Source organism: Corticium candelabrum, chromosome 7, assembly GCF_963422355.1.
Source record: "Corticium candelabrum chromosome 7, ooCorCand1.1, whole genome shotgun sequence".
Lineage (NCBI taxonomy): Eukaryota > Metazoa > Porifera > Homoscleromorpha > Homosclerophorida > Plakinidae > Corticium > Corticium candelabrum.
This window is the reverse complement of record NC_085091.1, coordinates 3,849,207-3,876,064: the sequence shown is the minus strand read 5'-3', so window position 1 is coordinate 3,876,064 and position 26,858 is coordinate 3,849,207. Positions and strand designations below refer to the sequence as shown.

Genomic DNA, 26,858 nt, shown 5'->3' with positions numbered 1-26,858 from the left:
CGGGCGAATTTTTTTGGGGGACGAGGTTACGACTTAGCCGCTGGAGCGAAAGTGGTCTGTTAGTACGAGGCTCGCAGCGCAGCTTTGATTCTCGGTAGTCAATGGACATGTTACAACCACGATTTTGACGTAACCGAACTGCTCCCTTTTTGCGCATCTTTCGAGCAGTAACATGCACTGTTTATTTAAAGGGGGCCCCAGTTTTGAACGTCACGTCGGCTGAACGTGGTTTTCTCGGCACAAATCGACTTCAAATATATTGGACGGCAGGTAACGTGATTTATAATCTAGAAATGATTATAATGATTACTGGGTTTTGCGGTTAAACAAATCTATTTGTTTTGAGATGTTTTTTGGGTGCATGTATTGCCTGGATTGAATTGTGCGGCAATATTTACACTGTTGCATACACTGCATACATCAAATTGTGTACTAGTTATTGCAAATCTATTTTATGTGTGCAATTATATAATATGCAATTACTAATTAAAAGTGCAAAGTATTCAGCTAACTTAATTAACTCTTTTACAACTACTACTAGTACCAAAAGATTTCTTAGAAGATAAACACTATATATACTATTAAATTGACAGCATATAATATATTTATTTTAATTATGCATTATCATTGTCTAGTTGGTATAAACACGTATGTAACATAATCTATAGACATTTTGATAACCATTACAAATCAGATGATATATGTTGGATATACTTTTTGCCAACTGGAATTATATTTTGAAATGCCTAGCATGCTATCGGTCGTTATATGGTTGGCGACATGGATGACAATTATATATATATATATATATATATATATATGGATGTCCCGGATATGTGATGGCAGCGCACGTCGTTTGAACTCTGTGTGACTTTTTCCTGTAGTTCTGGTAGTCTCGTTTCTCACAACATATCGGTGAAGTCTTATAGTTGTTTGAGGTTTTCAGTTCTCTCAGATATTGTCGTCTCGTTTCTCTGGCCATGACTGTGTCTCTGGAGGCTTATCGCATTTGTGTGGGCTTGTTCGCCTCTGTACAGCTCCGTTATCACTCTTCGGTTGAACTTTGTGGAATTTCCCCTGTCCGAAGCAGAGGTGTTTGCAGTGGTACGGGAAGTTTGAGGCTCACCTTGCTGACCTTTCTCTGTTTGACTTCCGCCATTTTGTTATTACGTTGCGGAGACGTTCAGCCTCATCCGGGTCCTGCCCAGGGAGAAAATGGTCCGCCTGGTACCACGTCGCTTTCGCCTGAGTGTTCACCTGGTGCAAGCTGTGCTGGCCAGGGTTGTCGCCCTTGCCCGCTTTGTGCTACGGAATTCCACGAGGAGTCGGCTTTCTGGCATCATCTCAACGTAGAGCACATCTCAAGACATTCCTTTCCTTCAGCAAGGTTCTTGGAGGATTACGGCCGGAATGTTTGTTCCACATGTGGTTTCGTTTATGCTAGAAGATGGAAATTTTGTCGTCGTACTCAAGGCGCCGGTAAACCTCGCTGTAGAGGTCCGATGATAGCTCCAAGTGAGTCTGAGTTTGTTTCCCCCACTTCGTCACCTCGCGGGTCTGCAGCTGGTTATGTGTCAGTTCAAGGGTCTAGCAACGTGTCAGCTCTAGTGCCCCCTATTTCGGTCACTGAAGTTGAGAATGATGTCACAGTGGATGTTGAAGACTTGGCTCTGGAGGGTGTAAAAGCAGCTTTGAATCTTGGCTGTCAATCTGGTCTGAATGAAGCTGATGTGTTTCAATCAATCATGGATGAAATCTCAACTTTATCGGTCACTTCGGTCTGCCATATACCTAGCTGTGTGCGGCCTCTCTTGGCTGAGATTCTGTCTTTCGAGTTTCAACAGGCTGTCAGGAATAACCTGTGGGGCTTTGTTCGACTTTCCCTTTTTGCCAAGGCAGTTTTGAGAATACCATCTCGTGGGGGCAGGAAGAAAAGGCGTGTGGTGAGTGCTTGCCTAATATCTCGAATGAAACAGTGGCAATCTGGAGATCTTGTTTCTTTGTGGATCGAGGCTAGAAGAGCGGCTTCTGGTCGTGTTTTCAATAAAACTGGATCGTCGTTGGCTCAAAGGAACGTACGTCACGCCTTATTTTTGAGCAGAGAAGGCAGATATGCAGATGCTATGCGGTCATTGAGCTCCAATGGTTGCGCCCCCTCTCACGATCAGAAGGCCTTCGAAGAACTCCATCATAGGCATCCGTTCAACCCACCTCCCACCTGGTCTGACGATATTCCTTCACCTTTATGTGTCACTTCAGTTTCAGTTTTAGAGGCTTTGAAAGCATTTCCTCGAGCCTCTAGTCCTGGGTTCTCCAAGCTTCGTGCGCAACACCTTCTTGAGGCAGTCCTGGGTTCATCCACACCATCTGCGCAAGATTGCCTTGAGAGTTTGACTAGATGGGTCAATCTGGCCTTGTCAGGAAACATGGACAGACGAATAGCACCATGGCTCACAGGAGCCCCACTAACAGCTTTATACAAGAAGCAGGAAGGTGGAGGTATAAGGCCAATTGCCGTGGGAGAAACACTTCGCCGGTTGATTGGTCGTGTATGCTGTTCAGCCGTGAAATCTAAGCTTCCAGATATTTTCTTGCCATATGGCCAGGTAGGTGTGGGCATCCCAGGTGGTCTCGAGGCAGCGGTACATTCACTTTCCAGCTTTATTGACACTTTTGGAGATGATCCCAACTTATGCTGCCTCAAACTGGATATGTCCAATGCTTTCAACAATTGTGACCGTACTACTTTTCTGCGACGTCTTCACAGAGAGCTTCCTGAGCTTTTTGGATGGGTGCAGTGGAGCTATCACAAACCCGCAGAACTTCGTTTTGGCAACCGAAAACTCACTTCTTCTACTGGTGTTCAGCAAGGCGACCCTCTGGGTCCTTTGCTTTTTTCCTTGGTCATTCTAGATTTAGTTGATGAAATTGGGCCATTAAATGACATCAACTTAAAGTTGTGGTACCTAGATGATGGAAATTTTGTTGGACATCGTTGCAAGGTAGCTTCACTCCTAGAGCAGATGAAATCTAAAGGGTCTAGATATGGTCTTCAGCTGAACATGTCCAAGTGTGAGATATTCTGGCCTTCTGGAAACCAGTCCTTTCCGGAATTTCCGTCAGATGTGGAACGCGTCGTCGACACAAAGGGTGGTGCTGATTTTCTGGGCTCTCCTCTCTGGGGATCTGAGGTCTTTTTCAATACTAGCCTTTCAACTCGTATTGACAAAATCTGGGAAAGTCAACAACGCCTGCAAGATATTGAAGATCCTCAGGTAGAATTACTTTTACTGAGATCATGTCTGTCTTTGTGCAAACTAAACCACATACTCAGGACGGTTCCACCTGACAAAGTCCTTGGCCAACTTCAATCTTTTGACATCAACTTACGGAAGACTCTGGAATCAATAGTAGATTGTTCCTTATCAGAAAGCTCATGGCAACAAGCTACACTCCCCATTCGCCTGGGGGGCTTGGGTTTGAGGGAAGCTTCTCGATGTCACCCCGCAGCCTATCTTTCCAGTTGTAACTCTTCTCGTCACTTGGCATCTTACCTTCTATCCATGAGCAGCCAGTGGAACATGTCATATTCCGATGAGGGCCAGGCGAGTGTGTTTCCAGGGGAGTCTACGGCCCAAGATTTTTTGCAACTCCTTTTACCAGATAACAACCACAAAATTGATTCCACCAGTCAGCATCAGTTGCAACTTCGGTTGGACTCTGCTTTATGGTCTTCACTCAAAGAATCGGCGAGCATAAGGGATCGAGCTCGACTGAATACCATTTCTGGTCAACACACTGGGGCATGGCTACGGGCAATACCGAACCCGAATCTCGGCCTTTCCATGCCCAAAAGAGAGTTTAGTGTGGCACTACGGATATGGTTGGGTATCCCCATTTTCCCTTCCCCAAACTCCAAACGCTGCCCTTGTGGTAACATTATTGATAAGTTTGGTGACCATCTATTGGGATGTAATCAAGGACAGAGTTTGACAACGAAACGTCATGATGCTCTATGCGAAGTGGTGTACAACGCACTGCTTACAGATGATTCTCGTTGTCGTCGGGAGGCAAGATGTAGCAGTAGCAACCAAACAAGACCAGGAGATGTTTATCATCCAGATTTCGAGCGCGGTTTGCCTGCCTACTTTGACTTATCGGTACGAAGTTCCTTACAACCGTCTTTTCTCACTCAAGCAGCAAGTCATCCAGGTGCAGCATCTGATGCAGGAGAGATGGAAAAGGACGAACGACATCACCTGAATGTGTCCAGCACAGGCAGCCTTTTTCATCCGCTAGTAGTAGAGACTCTGGGTCTCTGGACAGCTGCTAGCCTTCAAGTGCTCAAGATCATAGCACGTAGAGCTTCGTTTAAACATAATGTTTCAATTAGCCAGTCTGTTTGTCATTTTCATCAGCAACTCTCTACTAGACTGTGGTGTAGCAACGCTAAAATGATACTAGCTAGATGTAGTTTAGATGGTACTGCTAGTCCCCTATGGGACCTATAATATAATATATGTGTATATATATATAAAATAAAATAAAAAAAAAAAAAAAAAAAAAAATATATATATATATATATATGTAATTTGTAGTGTGTGTGTGTGTGTGTGTGTGTGTGCGCGCACGCGCGTGCATGTGTGTGTGCATGCGTGGTGTGTGTGTGTGTGTGTGTGTGTGTGTGTGTGTGTGTGTGTGTGTGTGTGTGTGTGTGTGTGTGTGTGTGTGTGTGTGTGTGTGTGTGTGTGTGTGTGTGTGTGTTACTATTAGAATTGTTGAAGTAATGAATTGATAGCTGTCATAATTAGGAACGAAGTTATATATATATATATATATATATATATATATATATTGTATGTATGTGGCTCAATTGTATGTTATATTGTATGTTGTATATGTATGTATGTATGTATGTATGTGGCTCAATTGGTTAGAGTGTGCAATTGGAGATTGGCAACATCCGGGACCTTTGGGTCAGAGTTCAAATGCGGAAGGGCCACATACATAAGTTTCCTTGAGCAAGGAACTAACATACAATTGCCTCAGTATGTCAATCTGTCTAATCAATCTGTCCAAGCAGCAAAGAAGAAGTGACGTATAGAAAGTGACTACTGATAGTGTTTCGATTGTATGGTAGTATCATAGAAAGTATCATGGCAAGTACTTAGCATCTGCAGTAACCTAGGCCCTAAGGGCCCTTGTAACAAAAAAATATGTATGTATGTATGTATGTATGTATGTATGTATGTAATTATACCTTTGGGATAACTGGTTATACAAGAGTAAATCCATCTGTTTCTTTGTGCTGCACTTTATGAACAGTTCTAATAGTTGCATTTGCAACAACTAGAATGAGCAATTAAATATTAAATGTGCAGGAAATGCATGTATCTAGGTGCAGAGAATATACTGGTGACACATTTTCTAATAACTTACTCATTTCACAAAAAACTATTTAGATGGTATTGTACACTTATTCTGAACTGAGCAAATGACATAATACATTTTATAGCAGACTGTATGTAGCAGACAGTATATACAAGGGCATAGCTTATTACACTTTGGGGAGAATACAGAAGAGCTTCTGGTTCAGTGCAAAAAAATCTGCAACTAACTGATGGTTATCCATAATCACACGTTGAGAAATGTAGCGGCACACACATCTTGTTTCAGAAATACAGTGTTTACATAACTGCAAGAATTAAAAACAAAGTGATAGATGGCAACATCAATGATAATGTAACAGTACTGCTGGCTATGTCAAATATTTATCAACTAAATCATCTTAGGTTGACCTGCTGTTCAATTGTCTACATCGTTATTTTATATGTCTCTGTTATGACTATTGTTACCACTTCCCAGCATTTTGGCAGCCTTTCTGTATACTTAATTTCAAAGAGTGAGGCCTTTTGCCTTGATTTTGATTGGGCTTTCTTAGTGGAATTACATAGCGGCTTTTTGTAACATTTTCTTTGGACTTGACGAGCATAGAACTTATGGGACGTCCTGCTGTTTTTTTTTTTGCTCTTGGATCCATACTTCCGTCTTCCAGCTGAGGTTGCTTGCACTGGAATTCGTTTCCCTCTTTGAATGAAGACACCATGGCGACGTATGGAATGACCGCCAAATATCCATCCAAACTGATGTAGTGCGCTAGACAGTCGGGCAATAGATCTGGGGCCTTGAAGACTTTCATATCGCATGACAAATTTTTGCACACCATCTCTGAACTGCTGATCTTCAGAATCTAATTTTTCAATCATATCAGTTGTAATTGCTCTGAGTTTGGATTTGAGTTCTTGAGATGCTGATGCCAATGAGTTTGTTGTAGATTGGACGTCCGAGTCTTCATTTAGGTCATTGCACTTTAGATTGGTGTCCTGATCGTCTGTATGTAGCAGAAATTTTGCCCTTAATCTGGTTAAATCATGTGAGTCGGACAGATTTGAGTCATTATCAGCATTGTCGTACGTTTCTTGATGAAGAGAAGCGTAGAAATTTATATCAGATTTGGCTTTTTCGCCTATTGCCAATTTAGCAATTCGGTGCCTAGCTGATGCATTTAGTGACGGAAAGCAGTTAACACTATCTATTTTGTATTTGGACACAACTTCTGCCTGATGGGCACATGGAGAGCCATTTTGCCCTCTCTTGCAGCTGCAAGTTCCAATGTGCATGTCCACAACATAACTGTCTTCATCAAACCCAGTTAAGCGTTTTCTGCTTTTTACACGGAAGATGCTATCGCCAAGACTTTCAATGGCACAATGTTCAACTGTCTCAGCACCCTAACCCAGAAATTTGGTGGCAACAAAGTGATCCATTCTACTGTTTGAGACATTGAGTAACTTTCTCTGATAGTATAGTTCCATTGACTCTGTAATAAAGGCGAACATTTGAGTCAAATTGTATGCCTTTATTCTGCTGAAGACCAGATCCTTTACAATCTTGATGCCTGCTTCGGCGTAATTATTGGTGTGGTTACCTCTAGTGAGATCAGCATGCCTGTAGCATATAGCCCATTCACGCCTTCTCGGCCAGAGTGACTTCATGTGTTGAAGAAAAGGTGGGTACCGAATAGAAATATGATCGTTTTGAAGCTTAGTATACAGGCCGTTTAGCTCATTTTCTGACTTCGAGTATACCAGACCTTTAATCATCTTTATCAAGTACAGACGATCTTTTTGAGGAATTCTGTTCTTTCTATCGTGTAACCACGTCCATCTTCTTTGTAGGAAATGGAATATGCATAAGAGGAGGCGGGATGGTTTCCAGCTAGATTGAAGAGCCTCTCGTTCAGCAGTGCTGTCATCTGTCATAAATAATGCAGGACCCACATGTACACCCTGACCATAGAATGCAGAGGTAGGCAAAACTCTTTTCAACATTTCAAGCCCCTCTCTGATAGTTTCTTGCTTTTCGTCAGACACGATCATTACACCTAGTGGAATTGAACAGCAAGCATGGGTTGTCGAAATAATAAACATAGAATTTCCAAACCGATCTAATGTAGAGGTGGAATCACAGAACACGATTTCGCTTGATTGTTGTACCATTTCATGAGCTCTTGCCATTAGTTGGGTACAAATGGCTATAATCAGTGGTTGATTTGCCTCTCTCAGCTTTTTTTTCTTTTTGGGAGGTGGCAGTTTACTACTACTCTTTTCTGCTTCAGTGTTGCTGTCATCGCTGTCATTATCACTTTTTGGGTATGTTGCTGCTTGAAAGGGTTGCATTTCTGCCTTGCCTCCAAATTGTGAGTATTGCTCATTAAACCTGTCAATTTCTTCCTGTAGTTGGTCAATCATGGCCTTCCCATCATCAGGCCCCATTTCAGCTCTTCTCTACGTATCGTAAAGTCTACATACATCTTGCCTAGAAGGATTGATTGTCCTGTCTGCCAATTCACGCTGCATTGATGTTTTATTGAGGGAAGTTAAGAGTAGTTTTGATTCGTATGTATGCCATGCAGTTGCTGCAGAATGTCCTGAGCGAAATAGATCAAAGAAAATGTCTTTGGTCTGTTGTGCTATTGAGCGAAAGCTGAGCGAGTGTGCACTATGTATGGGGTGGTTGTGGTCAAACAGTAGCTTGACAAAAGTTGGATGGAGAACTTTTGATTGATTGTGACACTTTCTGAACAGTTTCTTGGTGGAATTCTCAACAGTCATAATCAGAGTTGATGGACAGTTAGTTTTCTTTTTTCGAAGCTCAGAGGCGAGACCTTTTTTTGTTGTATGGGAAGATTTTAAAGCCAGCTGTTTGGTTGAAAGTGCCTTCTGCTGGTGTTGGCAATGCATATCTACTCTAAAGAGCAAGCGCTTCATTGTTGGCTTGTATGTCCTGGTAACTCTATACGTGCATTGGTTATGGTCCATCATTGACTTTAGCCAGCTTTGTGCTTCATCTCTACATGTAACACTTGTTCGAATCTGTGCATTGAAAGGTTCAGTTTGGGCTCCTATGAAATCCCGGGAATGTAGGCTTTCTATGTGCTCTATCATGTAAGTGTAACCTTTGGGTAAAACAAGTTGTAGAAATTTTGGCAATCTTTCCCACGATGATTCAGTGACATTAGACAGCTCTGTTGTTTCCCATATGTCTTTGGTACACTTCTTACTTGTGAAAGCAGGCTGGTCTTGTGAAGGTACCTTGTGTACTTGTGCATCAGTGGCACTGTTGCCTGTTGCTGATTCAGCAGGTAGCAGGACCCCAGACTGCAACTCAGTTGCTATCCTTTCTCTTATATGTGGCATATGATCCTAAATGCAAAATTCCATTGTTCATGGAACAGTATGTAGTGGGCACTTTGAAACCATTGCAATGGACCTGTGAAAATTTCATTGGTTTGTGCAGAATCAAACAGCGGGCATACTCGCAGACAAAGACACCACAGTCATAGCTGTTTTCTTGCTGTGGTATGTTCTAAATCAACAATGTAGTGCATATTACTATTAGCACATTTATAGTGCAGTGCAGTCTTACTTCTGGATACTGAAGTTGCCATCCAATACTATTAAATCGTTTCAGCAGGAACTCTCTATGAACAATAGCAATGACTGAGTTTATTATGACTAACTAAATTTGTTTCAGTAGTGCATCAGTTGCATGTATCTGTATATTAGTCATTGGTTGTATAGTGATACAGAATGGGTGAAATGTTGTTTTTTGGGTAATCAATGGGATTCATCTTTTCCATTATTAGAATTGTGTCAGTAGTCGGATTTGTAAATGTGAGTTTGGGTATATTTGGTGTTGTAGAAATGACCATCTAGTTCTAGGTATCTAGCAGTTTCTTGTGTGTGCGTATAACATAGCAGGTATATGAATCTAATGAAACATCAGACTAGTCTCCCTACCTTAATTGATGAAACGGCTTGGTGCCATCTCTACCAAGCGAGTCATAGTAAGTCATCACTTTTGTCTTTGGTTCTCCAAGCTAGTAGTTGCCAATTCGAAATAAGCCATTTTACCTTTATCTGAGATTCAAGTAGCTCTTACCATTAATGACCAATGTGAGGATTTAACATTGATGACAAAAAGAATCATGTCTTCTTGTAACACTGTCCATTTCTACAAGATCAATGGCAGTTTGTAGTTTGTCTGTTGAACTTGGCTCTTTTTCTGTATAATTTGTTACCTTTTTCCAAGTCTTCACCCCATCGTATCCACAGACACGGAGTTTCTCCATAAACAGACTGTCAACAATTTGAATCTGTAACAGGAGTTTATATATAGTATGCATTCTTGCACCACAATTTTGCTAAGTATTACATCAATGATAGATTTTACTTACAACATTCTGATACAGCAAACCAAGTCATAGCTGAATGCAAGCAATACCGATGGTTGCTCAAATATTTTCCTGTGGTTTGTTTCAATTTAATTCATACTATATGTTAATTTTGATTGTGTGCCACAGGTACACATAGAAACACTTGAGCAGACAGTTTATCACTACAATGTATTTATTAAAGATTAGCAATTTATTAAGCCACAGCTATTTAATTAACAGTAATCTGAGAGAGAAGTCAATGACATATCAAATGAATAGTACAATATGCTAACTTTTTGTGTGCATTTACATATGTAATTTTATAGTTTCAACTTAACTAATGTGACTTGTTGCAATTTCACTATATGATGGAGCAGTTCACTTGTTATCTGTATCACTGGCTACAAGTGACACCTAGTCAATTAACTAAGTTGCTATTAATTTTATAATACATAAAATATTTTGGTCCACAGGTGAGGATGAAAAACTCCAACACCTCAGTGTCAAGGAAAATCTCAATTATGTAAGCTGGTGTTTCTAAGGGATATACTGAACAGAGACTAAATTTGCTGAGTACTCAGACTTCTGTTGATCTTGTTTAATTAAGGCAAACCAGATACATGCAAGTATGATGCTGACACGTACTATTTTTGTAAAAACACTCAATGATTTATCTTGCTATTGTCTTTAAAGTCTTTGTGTGTGTTGCAGCTTCTGTTTGCCATAGATTGCTTTTTTTTTGAAAAGTCAGTGCCTGGCATGTGGCAAAGGGTTAGAGTCGAACTAATTAGCTGTTGACAAGAATCTTATTCTAGAGTCTGCAGTCTATTCCAAGTTGTGAACAATTCAAAAACATGTGTCAATCTAGTTTACATAAGAACTGTTACACTTACAGTAAGTAAATTAGGATATCCTTGATAAGCAGTGTTTATGTGTATTACCGAATTTGAGTGGTCAAGAGTGCTGTTCTTCAATAGATACAAGTAGCTTTCAATAACCTACAATGTCAATATGAAATTTAACAGCTCATTAAAACACACGTACTATTTTACAAATAAGAGAGATTAGTCCATCATGCTGAACATTTGGAGTTGTAGTTTATGCATGAGAGCTCATTTGGTGTGTGTGTGTGTGTGTGTGTGTGTGTGTGTGTGTGTGTGTGTGTGTGTGTGTGTGTGTGTGTGTGTGTGTGTGTGTGTGTGTGTGTGTGTGTGTGTCTTGCCATCTAGTTGGAATAGAACAGCTGTCGATCTGGGTCTCATGTTGCAAACCAGGAATAAAACTACTAAAACATCATTCTGAAGTTGTTAGATATAGCTGATGCTGACGAACACTTTAATACAAGTAGTTTTATGGCCACTCATACGTAGTGAAGTGATGCTTGACATGACTTCGCTGTCTTAGTAGTTGTGGTAGGAGATATGCAGTTGAACTCTAACCAGGGACATTGAGTCCTATACTACAACAACTACAACAAGGTATTCTGTTTGGGAGTATACGTGATGGAGTAAGGATGTGAATGAAGATAGTGGAGAGCCAACGTAAGGCTCTTGACAACCAAGCCATCATAGTTTGATGTAGAGAATAATTTTAGTTCACGTGCAGGCTGATGATCAGATGACCAGCTGTGAAGTATGAATACATGTAAGTCCTTTGTGAATAGGCTAGAACTGAAACGTATATAACTTGTGAAGGACAGGAAATTGCATGCTTTATTAACTTGATTGAGATAAGACAAAAGATAAATTTGATAAAATGCTTGTGTATTGAACGCGGTCATCTTGAATGGCTTCGATTACTTGCAGATGGTGTTTATAGATTAAAATATTTCAGGACAGCCAGAAAATGAAGCAATTCTATGCTTAATTAACTTAATGACTTCTAGCTATCTTATTAAAATTAATAACTTCACAAATATATCAGAAGTTACCAACGTGGCACGTGACTGTAGGCTTTAGGTGTACCGTGCAAGTAAGAAATACTATATCAATGTATACCAACCTCGTCAACGAGCCAACTACTGCCTTCCAAACACTTTGTGTTTAAGTGACCCTCACAGATGTCATGAGAATCACGATCAGCCAGTGGTTCATCAACGTCTACAATTTCAGCGAATTCCAATTCCTTTTCCATCTACTGTAAGGTGAAAGTTGTTAAGATGTCTAAAATAATTTCCATATGTAAATTTAATAAAAGTACTACAGTTCTTACCGCCACAGGTGCAAAACGTGCTACGCATGCGGACAAACCACGTGCACGTTATCGGCACGTGCGGCTTTTGACTTTGTAGTAACTCAATTGAATAGTTCGCCTTTCTGCAAATTAGTGCACGTAAACCACACGAATTGCGATTGTTTCTAGCTGATTTCAACAAACTTCAGAATCAACAAATAGACATTCACAATGCTGGCCTAGACTCGATCTGAACAAGCTGGTTACGTATGTACAGTATATTGCATCTATTGCACGTATATGCTTTACACAGAGACTTCAATTTGTTTGCCCAAGATCTTTTAATTTCTGTCCCAAGAAAGACAACTCAGATTCAGATTCACATATCTAAAACATAAATTCCTCTGCTTCTATATATACGTCGTTCAAAAAATTCGCATTATATGTGTAGTAATTATGGGTCATAGAATTCAGTACGAGGTCTGCTACAGTATGCCATACTCCTGTACTTTGTTCTATTTCAGAAAGCTGCCAGGAAGAAAAAGAATTACTATAGATAGGGCAGCTTCGGCTGCAAACTGTAGACAGAAACTCTCTCTTGAGATGCATGGTATCCATAGATTGATGTTTGGTTGATGCGGTCACCTAGAAGACTAAAACCCACGTTGACAATGGCTATACAGAGAACAAGTCTCACTGAAAGACATTAACCTGATACAGTAGTCGAAGAATTCATGGCATGATGATCCAGTACTGTTTGTTTGCACAAATGTCATGTTACATATAGGTATATATATATATATATATATATATATATATATATATATATATATATATATATATATATATATATTACTACACCAGTAAACATAGCAATACTATACACATAAACATGCAAGGATATGCATCTGCACACATAACCATAACCCAGATCTATAGACACCGTCACAGGTACACACACACACACACACACACACACACACACACACACACACACACACACACACACACACACACACACGTGTGATGTGCATATGCGTGTTTATTTTCTCTGTCCAAGACCATGTGTCTGTGTGTCTGTTTGTGTACAGCTACTTAGCATATCTCTCTATATGTGTATCTACATTACACTACTCTACACTATTCATGCACACGCAAGCATGCAACGACACATGTGAGCGTGCACACACACACACACACACACACAGTTACAGGCTTTGCTAGATCAACAGCATAAATTGACAGACAAACAGGTACATGTACCAAATTCATTTGCTCGTATGGATGTATGTATGTATGTACTAATTAACGTAGAACCATTATTGACTGTATATACTAATCAATATTGACTGTATAAATAAATCAATATTGACTGTACATATTACTCAGTATTGACTGCATAAATCAATCAATATTGACTGTGTATTGACTATATAAAATTAATCAATATTGACTGTATAAATTAATCACCATAATGACTATAAATCAATCAATATTGACTGTATAAATCAACCAATATTGACTGTGTATATCAATCAGTTTGAATGTATAAATCAATCAATGCTGACTGATTTCACAGTCATTATATTGATTGATACATACAGTCAATATTGATTGATTTATACAGTCATTATTGATTGATTTATACAGTCATTATTGATTAATTTTATATAGTCGATATGAATTGATATATACAGTCAATATTGATCTATTTATACAGTCACTATGTTGATTGACTTATACAGTCAATGAAAACAGACAGACAGACAGACAGACAGATGTAAATGTTTGATTTAAATGGAAAATATATGTATTGAGACAGACAGACAGACAGACAAGGACATTTATGTCCCTTTACTTTGCTTAATCTGCAAGTTGTATTTAGCTGTTGGACAGTGTGAACTGTACTTAGCCTTGCTTGCTTTTATATTGTTTCAAACTTTCTAACTTCATTTAGGAAAATATATGGAAAGACAAACAGAAAGGCTGCAGACAGGCAAACAGACAGTTGACAGTAGGACGTACGGACAAACAGAATTTAAGATAGGGCTTGTGCTGGCCATGCAGTTGAGACAATGATTTTGTTGATTCCCATGCAGACTAAATGATCTTGGCTCTATATAAAGAAATGTTGGACATTTTTCTCAGCAACATATAGCACAATTGTTTCTCAAGAATTGCCAACCATTTGTATTTCCATTGATAGGAATAAGAGAGTTGCATGGCTCCATCATATGTACTGCATACGCTGTCCCACACTCCTAGCGACATCTCTCCATTCTTCACAGCTTTGCCTTTTCCAAGTGACTCTCTCGTGTTGTCTACACGTTGCATTTGCCAGTAAAGACTATTAACATCTGTAATACAAAATCAAGTTAGTAAACTAGCTCAATAGTGTACTAAATTATGAATGAGCTGAAACTTGTAAAAAGGTATCTTGTTTATGAGAGTGCAAAAGTAATGTACAGATAAAGTGGTTTAAACTTTTGACCCCAGTCACTGTACATAGATACGTCACATTACAACAAACAAAGGAACAATAAACAAACAACCAAAATCACAAGTATACATGTACTTGTCATCAATAGTTTATTGAAATCAAGAAAACAGACAGCTGTCATCTTTCTTGCTTCGTACATGTTAATGTCAAAAAATATTATATTATGTCACAAAGCAGCATAACACAATTACTTCTTATTATCTCTAATATCTCTAGTAAAACTCTGCTGTGTACTGGCACAACAACAAATCTAACTGTTGATATCTATATACAAATATTTGTTGTTCAAATACACACGTATGCACACACACACACACACACACACACACACACACACACACACACACACACACACACACACGCACACACACAGTACACTAATTATATAACTGTCATTCATGTCACCAACCATATAACAACCAATGCCATAGTGTGCCATAGTGTGTAGTTTCAAATATGATAATGTCAATTGGCAAAAGGCATATCCAATGTATACACCTGTAAGTATCAACCTAGTTGTATATATAGTGTTTATCTTCTAAGAAATCTTTTGGTACTAGTAGTAGTTGTCAAATAGAATTAATAATTTTCTTTGTGGACGAGGCTTGTAAGTGTCAACCTAGTTGTGTGTGTGTGTGTGTGTGTGTGTGTGTGTGTGTGTGTGTGTGTGTGTGTGTGTGTGTGTGTGTGTGTGTGTGTGTGTGTGTGTGTGTGTGTGTTTATCTTCTAAGAAATCTTTTGGTACTAGTAGTAGTTGTGAAATAGAATTAATTAAGTTAGCTGAATACTTTGCACTTTGGTACTGTGAAATAGAAGTAAGTTAGCTAAATACTTAATTAAGTCAATTTGCACTTTTAATTAGTAATTGCATATTATATAATTGCACACATAAAATAGATTTGCAATAACTAGTACACAATTTGATGTATGCAGTGTATGCAACAGTGTAAATATTGCCGCACAATTCAATCCAGGCAATACATGCACCCAAAAAACATCTCAAAACAAATAGATTTGTTTAACCGTAAAACCCAGTAATCATTATAATCATTTCTAGATTATAAATCACGTTACCTGCCGTCCAATATATTTGAAGTCGATTTGTGCCGAGAAAACCACGTTCAGCCGACGTGACGTTCAAAACTGGGGCCCCCTTTAAATAAACAGTGCATGTTACTGCTCGAAAGATGCGCAAAAAGGGAGCAGTTCGTTTACGTCAAAATCGTGGTTGTAACATGTCCATTGACTACCGAGAATCAAAGCTGCGCTGCGAGCCTCGTACTAACAGACCACTTTCGCTCCAGCGGCTAAGTCGTAACCTCGTCCAAAAAAAAAATTCGCCCGCCCCGGAGAATATACATGTTCATCATAGGCATCACTTGAGCAATAAGCAGCTCTTCGACTACCGTCAACGAGAGAAGACAACCGGGAACCATTTCATTTTCACGTAAAAACAGTTTAGGTGTCTCTCTGTCTCGGTGGCAACTATAACACTGCTGACTGCTCTGGTGCAACCGCAAAGAAGGCCACGCTTCTTGACATGCATCACACTGGCGAAATGCAAGCCTAGACATCTCATTGTGAAAACGACTCATGTGCTGCCTGACTGCTTCTGGCGATTGTGTACTTACAAACATATTGTCGATAGATGGCTGCCGATCTCTGCAATTTTCTTGTGCTGGTCTTTTTCTATCATGATGACACTGTTGCTTTTCTTCCAATGATTCTGGTAGGCTTCTTTTCCGCGTTTCGTTACAGCTCCTTCCAGTAGCTCTGTTTTCAGAATGTATTTTCGTCTGTTGTTCTTTTTCAAGGCTACCTGAAAGGACTCTTTTTAGTCGTTTTCTCTTTGCGTCCTGTTTTCTTTCATTGCTGGTTGCACTAGCTCTTTTTCGTCGTTGTCTTTGTGCCTCTTGTTCTTTTTCACTACTAGTACCAATAGCTCTTCTCTGACGTTGTCTTTCTGCATTTCGTTCCTTCTCACTACTTGTTGAAGCAGCTATAGCTCTTCTCTGACGTTGCCTTTCTGCATCCCGTTCTTTGTCACTACTGGTTGCAACAGCTCTTCTTTGACGTTGCCTTTCTGCATTTCGTTCCTTCTCACTACTTGTTGCAGCAGCTCTTTTCTGACGTTGTCTTTCTGCATTTCGTTCCTTCTCACTACTTGTTGCAGCAGCTATAGCTCTTCTCTGACGTTGCCTTTCTGCATCCCGTTCTTTGTCACTACTGGTTGCAGCAGCTCTTCTCTGACGTTGCCTTTCTGCATCCCGTTCTTTCTCACTGCTAATTGTAGTAGCTCTTCTCTGACGTTGCCTTGCGGTAGCGTCTTTTTCTCCTTTTAGTAATAGTTACAGAGGCTCGACAATGAGATTTCATTGCGATCGATGTGTGAAGTAATAAACACAACTATCTAGCTAGATAACCGCGATCAACACAACTCGATACTCACTCACGTATACAGCTCACAACTGTCGAAAGCTGCCACAAAACTGATCACTCTCTAGATAATTAATGTGTGAAGTACTATGAGTCTAACCTAGATCAATATTTCACTCAGCTAGATTTAGACGTCAACTGTTGCTGAATGCACTCGAGCTACATATTGCTGAATGCACTCGATTGACAGCAAATCAGTTTTGTTCGAAACAGCATCGTACAATTAATAAACCCTTTACTGTCGTAAGTGACTTTTTTTCTTCAAATTTCTTTGAATTGTGTACTTTGCACGCTTTCTTCAGTCAATAGTGTCTAGCGATGACGTCACATGAAGTGTCACAGTTAGTTACGTAAATCAATAGTCAAGCTAACGGAGAAGCGCCTAACCAACGGTGTAGACGTGTAGTAAACTACTGTTTCTTCAATTCGCTCGTGGGGTGGCTAGTTAGGAGTGGTGCGCAACGCACAGTAAAACGCGCATGCTTAACAGTAAGTGAGCAATGTTTCCATGGCGATGTTAGCAGTTGTTAACTTTCATTACATTAGCTAATTATTATTATTAGCTAAGAACAGCATTAACTGTCACAAAAACAGTTATTACAATAATTAACTCAGACGCTACATAAGTTAAAACACTGCTTACGCCTAATTCAATCTTGTTGCCATAGCAATAATCACAGTGACGTTACATAACGTGAAGTGACAATTGTTTACACCCATCGAGGGAAACAAACAATTATTCAAAATGATCAATTTGTAACAGCTGTCCCCTTGGTGTAGGGGTGGTGAAACGCAGTCACATAAGTGAGCATAGTTTCCATAGAAACATCTCTAGTGATGACGTCACATGACGTAAACTATTGTATGTTTACTTTCTTCAAAACTAGCAAAGAACGATTCAAATTTATCAATTCCTAAACGATTCCCGGGGGGGTAGGGGTGGTGACGGACGGAGGTACGTAGGGAGGTACCCACTGAGGGACACTCAGAGTACAGTGTACCCCTTGACGCATTAGAGAAAACTCGCTCGCTTCGATCAGTCGCAAATGATGGTAGTGTCTGCTTTCATTCACTCTCTTTACAGTCCATTGGTTGAAATTTTTGTTATACTTGGGGTGAAATCTGTTCTCTGGCTTTTTGCCTGTTTCAGAGACGGCTAGCTGCTTGTCATAATTCATGCTTGCTAGTAAGCAATAGGCCTTGAATGCTGCATGCCTACAACACCTAGAGTTTTCATCATAGATTGACTGGAGATGTGAATTCACTCACCCAAATGATATTTTGGAGGTAAATTTTAGAATGAAATTGTGCTAATTTTTAAGAGTACTTGTTTGGCTGCAATGGTAAATGTAAACGTACTACAACACGTGTATAAAAATAAATAGAATACAAAATATTGTACATAATAGGTTATGGACCTAAATCTCTTTGGATGCAGCAGGACCCTAGTTTCTCAAAGACTTTGAATTCATTGAGGGTGAATTGAGACCTGAACTAGTGGATGCTTTTTACTCTCTATCAAGTCATCTTTGTCTTGCCAATCACTCTCGTCTTGCGCCTCCGTGCTTTCTTGCACCATTCTGGCTTCTTGCAGTCGTGGACATAACAAACGACATTCACTTCCTGTCACGTGCAGGACTAATACGAAGCTCGCTCATGGCTAAACGAATGTAAAAACAGATAAGATTTGTTTCGTAACTCCTAACTGTTATACTCAAACCGTATCACTTTAGCAAAGTATAGAAAAGCCAACGTCTCGTTGCTATGGGTAGTCAAACTGCGAGCTGCAAAGCGTTTGAATCTTTCTCTTAGTGAGAATACGGGAAATGTACTACTGCATTTTAATCTACAAGCGCTGTTTTTTCAAAGATTCTTTATTTTGATGAACTTGAAAAATGTATACATGTGTTTGGTGATTGAGAAAAGGCAACACTACTGTATGTCTGCTGAATGTTTACTAGCTACCCACACAATAGGACTTTTTTCCACTCATCTAGTTATAACAATTATTGCTTGTTTGAGGGTTGGTCTTTAGCATTGGTCTTTTAGGCTGGCTGGTGCATTACGAGTTCATAATTTGCAAAGACAATTGGAATAGCTTAAAGTATGCAATCAAGTCATTCAAGCAGAGAAATCTCTTTTACAGCAGCAATTGGCACTATGAGGATGTAACTTGTTGTTTAGTAGAAATTGGTGTTGCCAATTAGAAGGGTGTAGTGCACAGTTGCTGTCAAGACATTTATGATGAACTGGTTGGAATAACAGACCTCAACATCTCCCTTAATTCATCAAAAAGCGTCAGCATCCAGTTGTGTTCACCTACCAATGTCTTTTCTGTCCGTATCTGTGGAGTGATCATTGAGAATGAAGGTCCTTTTCGTATTGCCATGGACCATTTCGAGAGATCCCTGAAGGATGTGATAATGCTCCTCTCAAAAGCAGATGTCTGTCTGTGAGGGAACAAGTGGATATAGATGTTGGAAGTCTGTGTGATGTGATGTGACTTCACTAGCTGCAGCCTGCTCTTCTTCATGGAGACATTCACACTACCAACATTCTCATCAGCAAGACCGTGATAGCCAAAATTGGTGATTTAGGCTCTAATCACTTCTTTAACAAATCACTTTCTGTTGGTCCTCTTAGACTCAGTCCAGAGTACATTGTACCAGAATGAATTATCAAAAGTCGTGGTCACACTTTACCTGTTACAACACATGCTTACATTGTACAGCCTGGGAGTCACATTTTAAATTACTCACAGGAGTAGCTGCAGAGAGATGTGAGAGGCTGTTTCAAGACATCTGTCATTTTTGACTGAAAAAATTCGCTATGCTATGGCTGATGAAATTCCAGTTGATTGCATTTCTACAGTGAAAGCTCTCGCGCAAGTGAATGCAATGATGCAGAATGATGAGCAAACTTCATGTCTTCTAAAAGGGTAGTGAAAGGAAAGAAAGTGACATTCGTAGAATGCCGTGGATGTGACTGCATGAGCAGCAGAGAATTGTCATGTATGTCTTTGTGTTGTTATTTATCCATCTCACTAGTTGTATAAATGCAACAGACGATGTTGAATAATGTATGCTGTATGAGTTGACATTACATGTCATGATAATCTAGCAGGTAATCCCAGTCCTACGGTTCTTACAGTTGTGTTAACAAGCAATCGTGTCTGTTACGTCAGAGAGCAGTAGACTAGTTACCTTAGAATTTTTTAATAAAGTAATATTCTTCAGTGTATTTAGCACTAATAAGATCTACTGATAATGTACCTTAACTTTGCTTTTAATGATAGTCAAAGTCATCCCTTTGTGTAGTCTCTAATCGAGCCACTTCTCGTTTGAGATGATGTGTTGCATCCTTTACCAACTTCAGCCTCTCATTTACCAATGCAATGTCCTGCTTCACGACTTTCCGTGCAGCAGCAATCTTAGCCAAAGTCTTCTCTTCCAGATCCTCATCTACAAATTAATGAAAATAAAATCCAGTTCAATCAATCAAAACATTCTGATCTCTACTTACAATCAGTGTTACTGTCCTGTCTCACAGGTAGAGCTGAAATCACAAGATTGGTGAGTGCATGATGCATCACTGCTGTTGGGTCATTGAACACCTAGAATACATGCTCATTATTTCTCTACATGACAAAGTGTTCTTGCTTATTCTCACAATTTCGTCGTACTGTTCAGAGACCAAGTTTTTCTTTCCCATCACAATGGCTGCTTCGGTCTGAAAAAGCTTGAGAACGTGACTTAATGTCAACTGCAAACGCAAGTACAGTCACATCATCAAAACAGAAAATTTTGCCATGCATAAAATGCATCATGGAATCGCATGTAAGCTACTGTTCGATGGTAGTTTACTATACATTTATACAGTATACATAGATACAGTATATCTTACTGGTTTCTCAGTAGGATCTACAAAAAACAGTTTGATCTGAATTTCGAATTCTCCCCATCCTGTTTCTTGTACTTCAAATGGAGGTTTGTTTAGCACTACATACATAATATAACAGAAAAGTATGAAATAAATTTGATTGAATTATGATGATGCGAACAAACACATACCGCGAACAGAGTTGGGATAGCTTTCATGTAGCTTGAACTGTACCTTCTTTATGTAAACAGAAATATCCTAAATGAAATACCATTCAGTCACACACACACACACACACACACACACACACACACACACACACACACACACACACACACACACACACACACACAACACACACCTCCTCCTGTATTGCTTCTGTCTAAATGGACTCGCTACCCCTTCAGTGGGGACAAAGACAAAGTCATAAAAAAGTTTTCCCATGCATATTGATGCATTTATGTATTGCATAGCCTCCTTTGCTTCAAAAGTACTTCTTACATGTCTGGCATTCAATGGCTCCTTTTTGTTGATGTATAGGTTTTTCTCTTTCAGCAATGCATTTGTGTCTCTTCAAGTCACAAATGCGTCTGAAACCTCTGTGGCATTCAGGGCAGACAACAGTTTGTAAATCAACAATGCCAGATGACACTTGACTAGACTCCAGACAGGCATGATAATGGTCTCTCCAGGCAGAGCTTGATATATTTGCTAAGTCATACCAACAGCTTTCTGGAATGTTCAGATCATTTAGGTTTCTAATTATGTCTTTCCAGCGTTTCTTAGGGCCATCTTGTGGACGTTTTTCTGATAACCACCCAAAGAAGCACATCTTGGGAATTCGATGGTTGGGCATTTGAGCCAAATGCCCTAACCATTGCATACGTCGTCTTATAAGTTTGATGTTCATAGTGTCAGGATCTCCCCATCTTTGTCTTATTGTTTCATTTGAGATATGATTCTCCCACTGTGATGTGATACAGATTCCAAGACACAACGGAAGACATCTATTATAAAAAGAGTTCAATTTCTGAAGATGTTTCTTCAAAGGGGTCCACGATTCTGAGACATATAATAGTATAGAGAGCACATAAGCATCATATACTTTGCGTTTGTCAATGTAGTCACATTTTTACCCTTAAACACAGCTTTACGTAAAGCTCTAAATGTCTTGGATGCTTTCATAATTCTGCAATATACATCCAAGTCTAAGATCCAAGATATGTGAAATCTCATACATATTCAATGTCACAATGTTCAGTATGTATGAGACTGCAATCTTTGGAACATACCTCCCTACCTGCAGCCATCACCTTAGTTTTCGGGATGCTCAGTGATAAACCAAAATCTTGACTTGTCTTCATATATTCTTCATTCTTCTCCTCAAAATATCCCAAAGGCGTGGTGGTGTAGGCGTGGCTAAATTGAAATGCACTAGGGGCGTGGTTGTTTAAAACCTGGGCGAGGTCATCAGAGTGAGGTTTGCTGGCTTTGCAATGCAGTGCTAGAGCAACATAGGGTGCTTGTGCTCATGTTAGTATCATTTGAAAGAGCAAGGTTTTCGATGTTTAGGTGAGCGGCGTAAAATGCATTGCGAGTTTCTGCATAGCAAACGTTGCTATGTATATTATCTTAGCCTAAGATGACAAATACCTTGAAAGCCTAAACAGCAAAGTAGGCGTGGCTGCTATACCTCGGTTTCATAAAAAAAAATGAAGCAGTGTGAGTGCAGTGATGGTATGTAGACTCCACCCTAGTCTGACATGGCCTATCTTATTCTAGCTAAGTGGTAGATTTCATTACCTTAACTACATTCTAAGGAAACGTGAGATAGCTAATTAGTTGTCACTGACGTCTTCAGAGTCAGAAACAAAGATCTCCTCGCTTTCAGAGGTTGAGGAGTCATTGTTACTTACTTCTATCACTTAGCCTCTCTACCGCTTGTTCTACAATACCATCACGGGTTTGTTCTATAATGCGACTCTACTTCCCTAATTACATGGTCAACGCACTTCTTCCACTTCTCAGCAGTGGATTCCTTCCTTGCTGACATCATGAAGTCCTTGTTGTTCGCTGCAGCATAGCCTTTAACTTGTGCCCCTCCCATGGGATTTAGTTCGCAATGGCCAACTGGAAGTCGAACTTGATGGCCATTTATTTAGCCTAATTACCCTAATTCAATTTTCTTTTCCTCCCACTGGGCAGGTGAATCTGAGGTAGAACCTACCCGCAATTCCCACACTGCACCTATTGTTGGAATGAACTTCCCACAACAACAACAGGGGTTTAATCATACAAGAACCCAAACCACTGGTCTCCCATTTCTTGCCTAACACATGAATAGTAAGGCGTGGCAGGCATAAGTCAAGGCGTGGCGGCGTTAGTCAAAGGATGTCGGGAATGGGAGTTTCCTTGTAAAATTTAGCCAAGGCGTGGCTGCCTGGGGAGAACACTGTGAATCTCGTTTTAGCACTCACACAAGCAGTTTCTGGGGGCCTGTCAACGTCAACAAGCGACCTGACATTCCATGAAGCAAAGTACCAAAAAGGAAATCTTCTGCGAGACTTGCAACTTCTCCGCAGGTAAAAGTTTTTGTGGGTAAACAAGTGAGAGATGGCGCAAGTGACGCCATCCCCCGATGTTCCGGTCTTGCAGCCATGCTTTTCTCACTTGCTGGTGTGGCGATTTACTCAAAGGGTAGAAAAATGATAAGCAATGGAACTATAGAGTATCGGAAAATGGTAGGCAACCACGAAGTAATTCAAACTCTGAGCGCCACCATTGACACACACACACACACACACACACACACACACACACACACACACACACACACACACACACACACACACACACACACACACAAATGGCAATGGCAAATGGATAAGGAGCTTCCATTACATGGTGATGCCTCCAGCCAGATGGCTGGGTTTCTGTGCACTAAGTAGGAACTATGGGCCATGCTAAGCAATCTCCTAGAGCCTGGCCAGGTGCTTGCAGGAGCACCGACTGCGATGCCAACTGTGGTGTGGGCACCCAAAGTCCTACCCAGACCCCAGAGGCTGATGGACTTTGTCGCAGTCAGAGGCTTTTGCCACCCCCGTCAAAGACCAAGTACTCATTTATACTCTTGAGTCAAGAGAGGCAATTGTGTGTAAGTTCCTTGCCTAAGGAAATTATGCCATAGCTCACACTCACACACACACACACACACACACACACACACACACACACACACACACACACACACACACACACACACACACACACACACTGTAGAACCGTTATGCGATTTCAAACTTTAGCCATTTAATTAACTTAGACAACCTCGTGTTGGCAAGGCCGCACATAGACCGTCCATGCGTGTGTATGGCCGTCCTCTTCACGTTTTTTGCCAAAATATCTCGCTATATTGCCGTAAATGATGGGTTTCACTATGGTAACGCCCTTAGCACAAGCAACAATAAACGATAACGTCAGAAATGTAAAATAACGCACTTTAACTCGTCCACCAGCAGAAAAGTCTGCAGACGCGCCTTCCTCTCGCATAGCCATATTATACGGGAGTTTGGTTGATAATCACGTGCTTTCAAATTCGACAATTTACCGTCTGGTCTAACCGGTTATTTCTGCGATCATGCAAATTTTTGCGAAAAAATTACGGAGCGTACAAATCAAATTCGCAGATATTTAGGCCTATTCTCGGAGACGCAGGAAGTGCCAGACCATAGCCTCGCTTCATTAGAGAGCGAAAAGAGGGCGGGATTCGCAGCGTAATTGCCGAACGTAGCGCAACAGAAATGGGCGTGGTGATATATGACTAGCTTTTGGTATTTATAGATATGTATATATATACGCGCGCGCGCGCGCGCGCGCGCGCGCGCGTGTGTGTGTGTGTGTGTGTGTGTGTGTGTGTGTGTGTGTGTGTGTGTGTGTGTGTGTGTGTGTGTGTGTGTGTGTGTGTGTGTGTGTGTGTGTGTGTGTGTGTGTGTGTGTGTGTGTGTGTGTGTGCACAAATCTCAAATTTCTCCTCCCCATGACCACGTTTCATGATAGGACGTACATTAAAAAATCGTTTCCGTGTCCGAATACAGATGAGTCTAAGAACGATTCGTGCAAGTCACCAAACGGCGGAGAAAATGCTCCATGAAGTTCCGTCGCCCTATCCTTTTGTATTGTAGCTAGGGACTATGTGTACTTAGGCTCGAGTGTCCAGCCGGTATGCCCCCCGCCGCGTGGGAGCAATATTTTTTGGGTCCACTTCACACACATCCCGGATATATAGCCGGATAAGTTTAACTTGCACGTGCACAGTAGACCATTCTCACGTGCACGAATGGCTAGTAGTTCGAAATGTGAGGTGTTATGCTGCCAGATCGTGGGAATTGCGCTTTTTCTGCGATCAGTTACCACACTGAGTAAGCAACAGTGGCTAGTGAAAGGAGAGCCCCAATATGGGGAATGTTGGTTGCTACAAACCGTTTATTTGCAGAAATCGACTTTCTCGAGAAACAATTGACTCCAGAAAAAGCTTTTCGTGATGCAACTATCATACAAGACGGCAGAGGTTTGTACATTTTGCTAGTTAATTGATATTAGTTAATTGACTAATTATTAATTTATTAGAATACAGTATTTAGTAACATTAAAGCACAATTTATGTATTTTTGGTAGTATTTTTGAACCTTAAATGTGATTTAATAAATAGTATAATTATATATATATATATATATATATATATATATATATATATATATATATATATATATATATATATATATATATATATTTTAGAGAAATAATATTATATTTTATAACAAACTACTAACAGACTAAACCGGCAAATCCCAAGCAATTACATCAGCATCTAACATTAATCTACTGTATCATGCGAGCATTAAATTTTCACAAATTAACAGACAGTTGTTGCATTACATTATATATATGGATAATGTGTGTTAGATACCCACGTAGGTGGGTTTATATAAATATATAATATATATATATATATATATATATATATATATATATATATATATATATATATATATATATACTAGTAACTATTGCAGAAGAACCCGTTTTTAATTAATCATGTACTCTGCTGTTACTGCAATTAATTTGTTTACATAAGAAATGTATGGCAAACAGGTAGGATCACAGGAAGCTGTTGATCTGCGCCATGGACAGTCTGTTGCCACAGAACACAGTTTTTCATTAGCCTAAAATAGAAGCAATCCATGATCCATTTTAACATAAAACAGGAATAACTTGTTCGGAACACTCATTCTGAAAACTCTAACTACAATCTGTTCCTCTCTATAGATCAAGGAATATGAACAATCCAGGACATTTGTTGTTGTGAATTCAGTTAATATGTAGTGGTGAGCTAATATTTAGTGGTGGAAGTTTTGATTGATGTCTACAGTCAATGTTATTAATTAAATTTATATAGTAAATGTCGATTGATTATTGCAGTTAATATTTATTGATTTAATACATTTCATATTTCTTTGATTAATTAACACAGTCAATATTGTAAATAGAGTCAACGTAACTTCTTTATTCTGGTTGTTGCAAATTCTAGATGAGTAACTTGGATAACTTCCATTGTTGCACCTGCCAGAAGACGAATTACATGTGTGGTTTAGGCATAATTCACCTATGTTTCGATTAATTAACATTTTCTGGATCTCGATAAGGTACTTGCATGCAATGTCTCAGTTGTATGTACTGCACTTGTAAGTCAAAGAAGGTTTGAATTTTTAGTTCATCTTTTGAGATTCTCCACAGAGTTACACAGAGAGTGCCTTTTCTTCAGGGAGTTGCCGTGACCAGTTTTCTGAAGAAATGAGTACAACTAAGTTTGTATAGCTGCATTGCATTTTGACTCGTAGTGCTTTTAGCTATTGTACTTTGTACATTTGATAGATTATTTGCAGGATCTTTTGGGAGACCAGCCATGCTGAAAGAGATTTCTGAATAAAATTTGCAACATGATGGTGTATCTATTTATATCTATAATGCTCACTTGAACGATCTGCCATTCATTGTGTCCCTGGCTGTTAGATTGGGAGTTGCTCTCAGATAGGG

General features: G+C 39.8%; 4 protein-coding genes and 3 long non-coding RNA genes across 14 annotated transcripts; 3 read left to right on the top strand and 4 right to left on the bottom strand.

Moving 5' to 3' along the window:
* The first annotated feature begins 12 nt into the window (after positions 1 to 12).
* LOC134182330 (uncharacterized) lies at positions 13 to 10,571 on the top strand. The gene is made up of 3 exons (XR_009970315.1): positions 13 to 129; positions 192 to 270; positions 10,252 to 10,571. It is a non-coding gene; the product is annotated as an uncharacterized LOC134182330 (long non-coding RNA).
* LOC134182184 (uncharacterized) lies at positions 1,331 to 4,513 on the top strand. Its single transcript, XM_062649551.1, has one exon. The coding sequence runs from the start codon at positions 1,503 to 1,505 to the stop codon at positions 4,509 to 4,511; it is 3,009 nt and encodes a 1,002-aa protein (XP_062505535.1). The 5' UTR covers positions 1,331 to 1,502; the 3' UTR covers positions 4,512 to 4,513.
* On the bottom strand, positions 4,945 to 6,694 carry LOC134182328 (uncharacterized). Its single transcript, XM_062649727.1, has one exon. The coding sequence runs from the start codon at positions 6,678 to 6,680 to the stop codon at positions 5,814 to 5,816; it is 867 nt and encodes a 288-aa protein (XP_062505711.1). The 5' UTR covers positions 6,681 to 6,694; the 3' UTR covers positions 4,945 to 5,813.
* On the bottom strand, positions 7,848 to 9,572 carry LOC134182344 (uncharacterized). Its single transcript, XM_062649746.1, has 5 exons — positions 9,505 to 9,572; positions 9,363 to 9,442; positions 8,989 to 9,043; positions 8,833 to 8,928; positions 7,848 to 8,765 (listed from the first exon to the last, which is right to left on the bottom strand). Exons 1-5 carry the CDS (start codon positions 9,550 to 9,552, stop codon positions 7,848 to 7,850), a joined length of 1,197 nt encoding a protein of 398 aa, XP_062505730.1. The 5' UTR covers positions 9,553 to 9,572.
* Positions 10,572 to 12,195: 1,624 nt separating the features above from the next.
* On the bottom strand, positions 12,196 to 15,794 carry LOC134182047 (uncharacterized). 4 transcript variants are annotated; one of them, XR_009970255.1, is made up of 4 exons: positions 15,666 to 15,794; positions 15,525 to 15,603; positions 12,662 to 14,297; positions 12,196 to 12,603 (listed from the first exon to the last, which is right to left on the bottom strand). It is a non-coding gene; the product is annotated as an uncharacterized LOC134182047 (long non-coding RNA). The 4 variants fall into 4 exon arrangements; XR_009970254.1 differs by having other exon boundaries at positions 12,196 to 14,066; positions 14,136 to 14,297; XR_009970253.1 differs by having other exon boundaries at positions 12,196 to 14,307.
* Positions 15,795 to 19,995: 4,201 nt separating this feature from the next.
* On the bottom strand, positions 19,996 to 24,333 carry LOC134182202 (YEATS domain-containing protein 4-like). Of its 3 annotated transcripts, XM_062649579.1 has the most exons (7): positions 24,264 to 24,333; positions 24,093 to 24,212; positions 20,957 to 21,023; positions 20,790 to 20,884; positions 20,556 to 20,648; positions 20,409 to 20,499; positions 19,999 to 20,347 (listed from the first exon to the last, which is right to left on the bottom strand). In XM_062649579.1, the coding sequence occupies exons 1-7, from the start codon at positions 24,318 to 24,320 to the stop codon at positions 20,172 to 20,174; spliced, it is 699 nt and encodes a 232-aa protein (XP_062505563.1). In that variant the 5' UTR covers positions 24,321 to 24,333; the 3' UTR covers positions 19,999 to 20,171. The 3 variants fall into 3 exon arrangements, with proteins under 3 accessions (XP_062505564.1, XP_062505562.1, XP_062505563.1); XM_062649580.1 differs by lacking the exon at positions 24,093 to 24,212 and having other exon boundaries at positions 19,996 to 20,347; XM_062649578.1 differs by having other exon boundaries at positions 19,997 to 20,347; positions 24,093 to 24,319.
* A 760-nt stretch (positions 24,334 to 25,093) lies between these two features.
* Positions 25,094 to 26,762, top strand: LOC134182502 (uncharacterized). Of its 3 annotated transcripts, XR_009970342.1 has the most exons (5): positions 25,094 to 25,183; positions 25,258 to 25,332; positions 26,091 to 26,149; positions 26,353 to 26,467; positions 26,535 to 26,762. It is a non-coding gene; the product is annotated as an uncharacterized LOC134182502 (long non-coding RNA). The 3 variants fall into 3 exon arrangements; XR_009970340.1 differs by having other exon boundaries at positions 26,091 to 26,467; XR_009970341.1 differs by having other exon boundaries at positions 26,091 to 26,467; positions 26,521 to 26,762.
* The last annotated feature ends 96 nt before the right edge of the window (positions 26,763 to 26,858 follow it).

Bases quoted from the DNA above. Each gene is read 5' to 3' on its own strand.
- LOC134182328 (XM_062649727.1), bottom strand. From the start codon at position 6,680: ATGCACATTGGAACTTGCAGCTGCAAGAGAGGGCAAAATGGCTCTCCA.
- LOC134182202 (XM_062649578.1), bottom strand. From the start codon at position 24,314: ATGCGAGAGGAAGGCGCGTCTGCAGACTTTTCTGCTGGTGGACGAGTT. The intron at 20,649-20,789 runs GTAAGATATACT...TTGCGTTTGCAG, and splicing joins TAGATCCTACTGAGAAACCA to TTGACATTAAGTCACGTTCT. The intron at 20,348-20,408 runs GTAAGTAGAGAT...ATTAATTTGTAG, and splicing joins ACAGGACAGTAACACTGATT to ATGAGGATCTGGAAGAGAAG.
- LOC134182344 (XM_062649746.1), bottom strand. From the start codon at position 9,552: ATGATTCTTTTTGTCATCAATGTTAAATCCTCACATTGGTCATTAATG. The intron at 9,443-9,504 runs GTAAGAGCTACT...GGCAACTACTAG, and splicing joins CCTCACATTGGTCATTAATG to CTTGGAGAACCAAAGACAAA. The intron at 8,766-8,832 runs GTCCATTGCAAT...TTTTGCATTTAG, and splicing joins AACCAATGAAATTTTCACAG to GATCATATGCCACATATAAG.
- LOC134182184 (XM_062649551.1), top strand. From the start codon at position 1,503: ATGATAGCTCCAAGTGAGTCTGAGTTTGTTTCCCCCACTTCGTCACCT.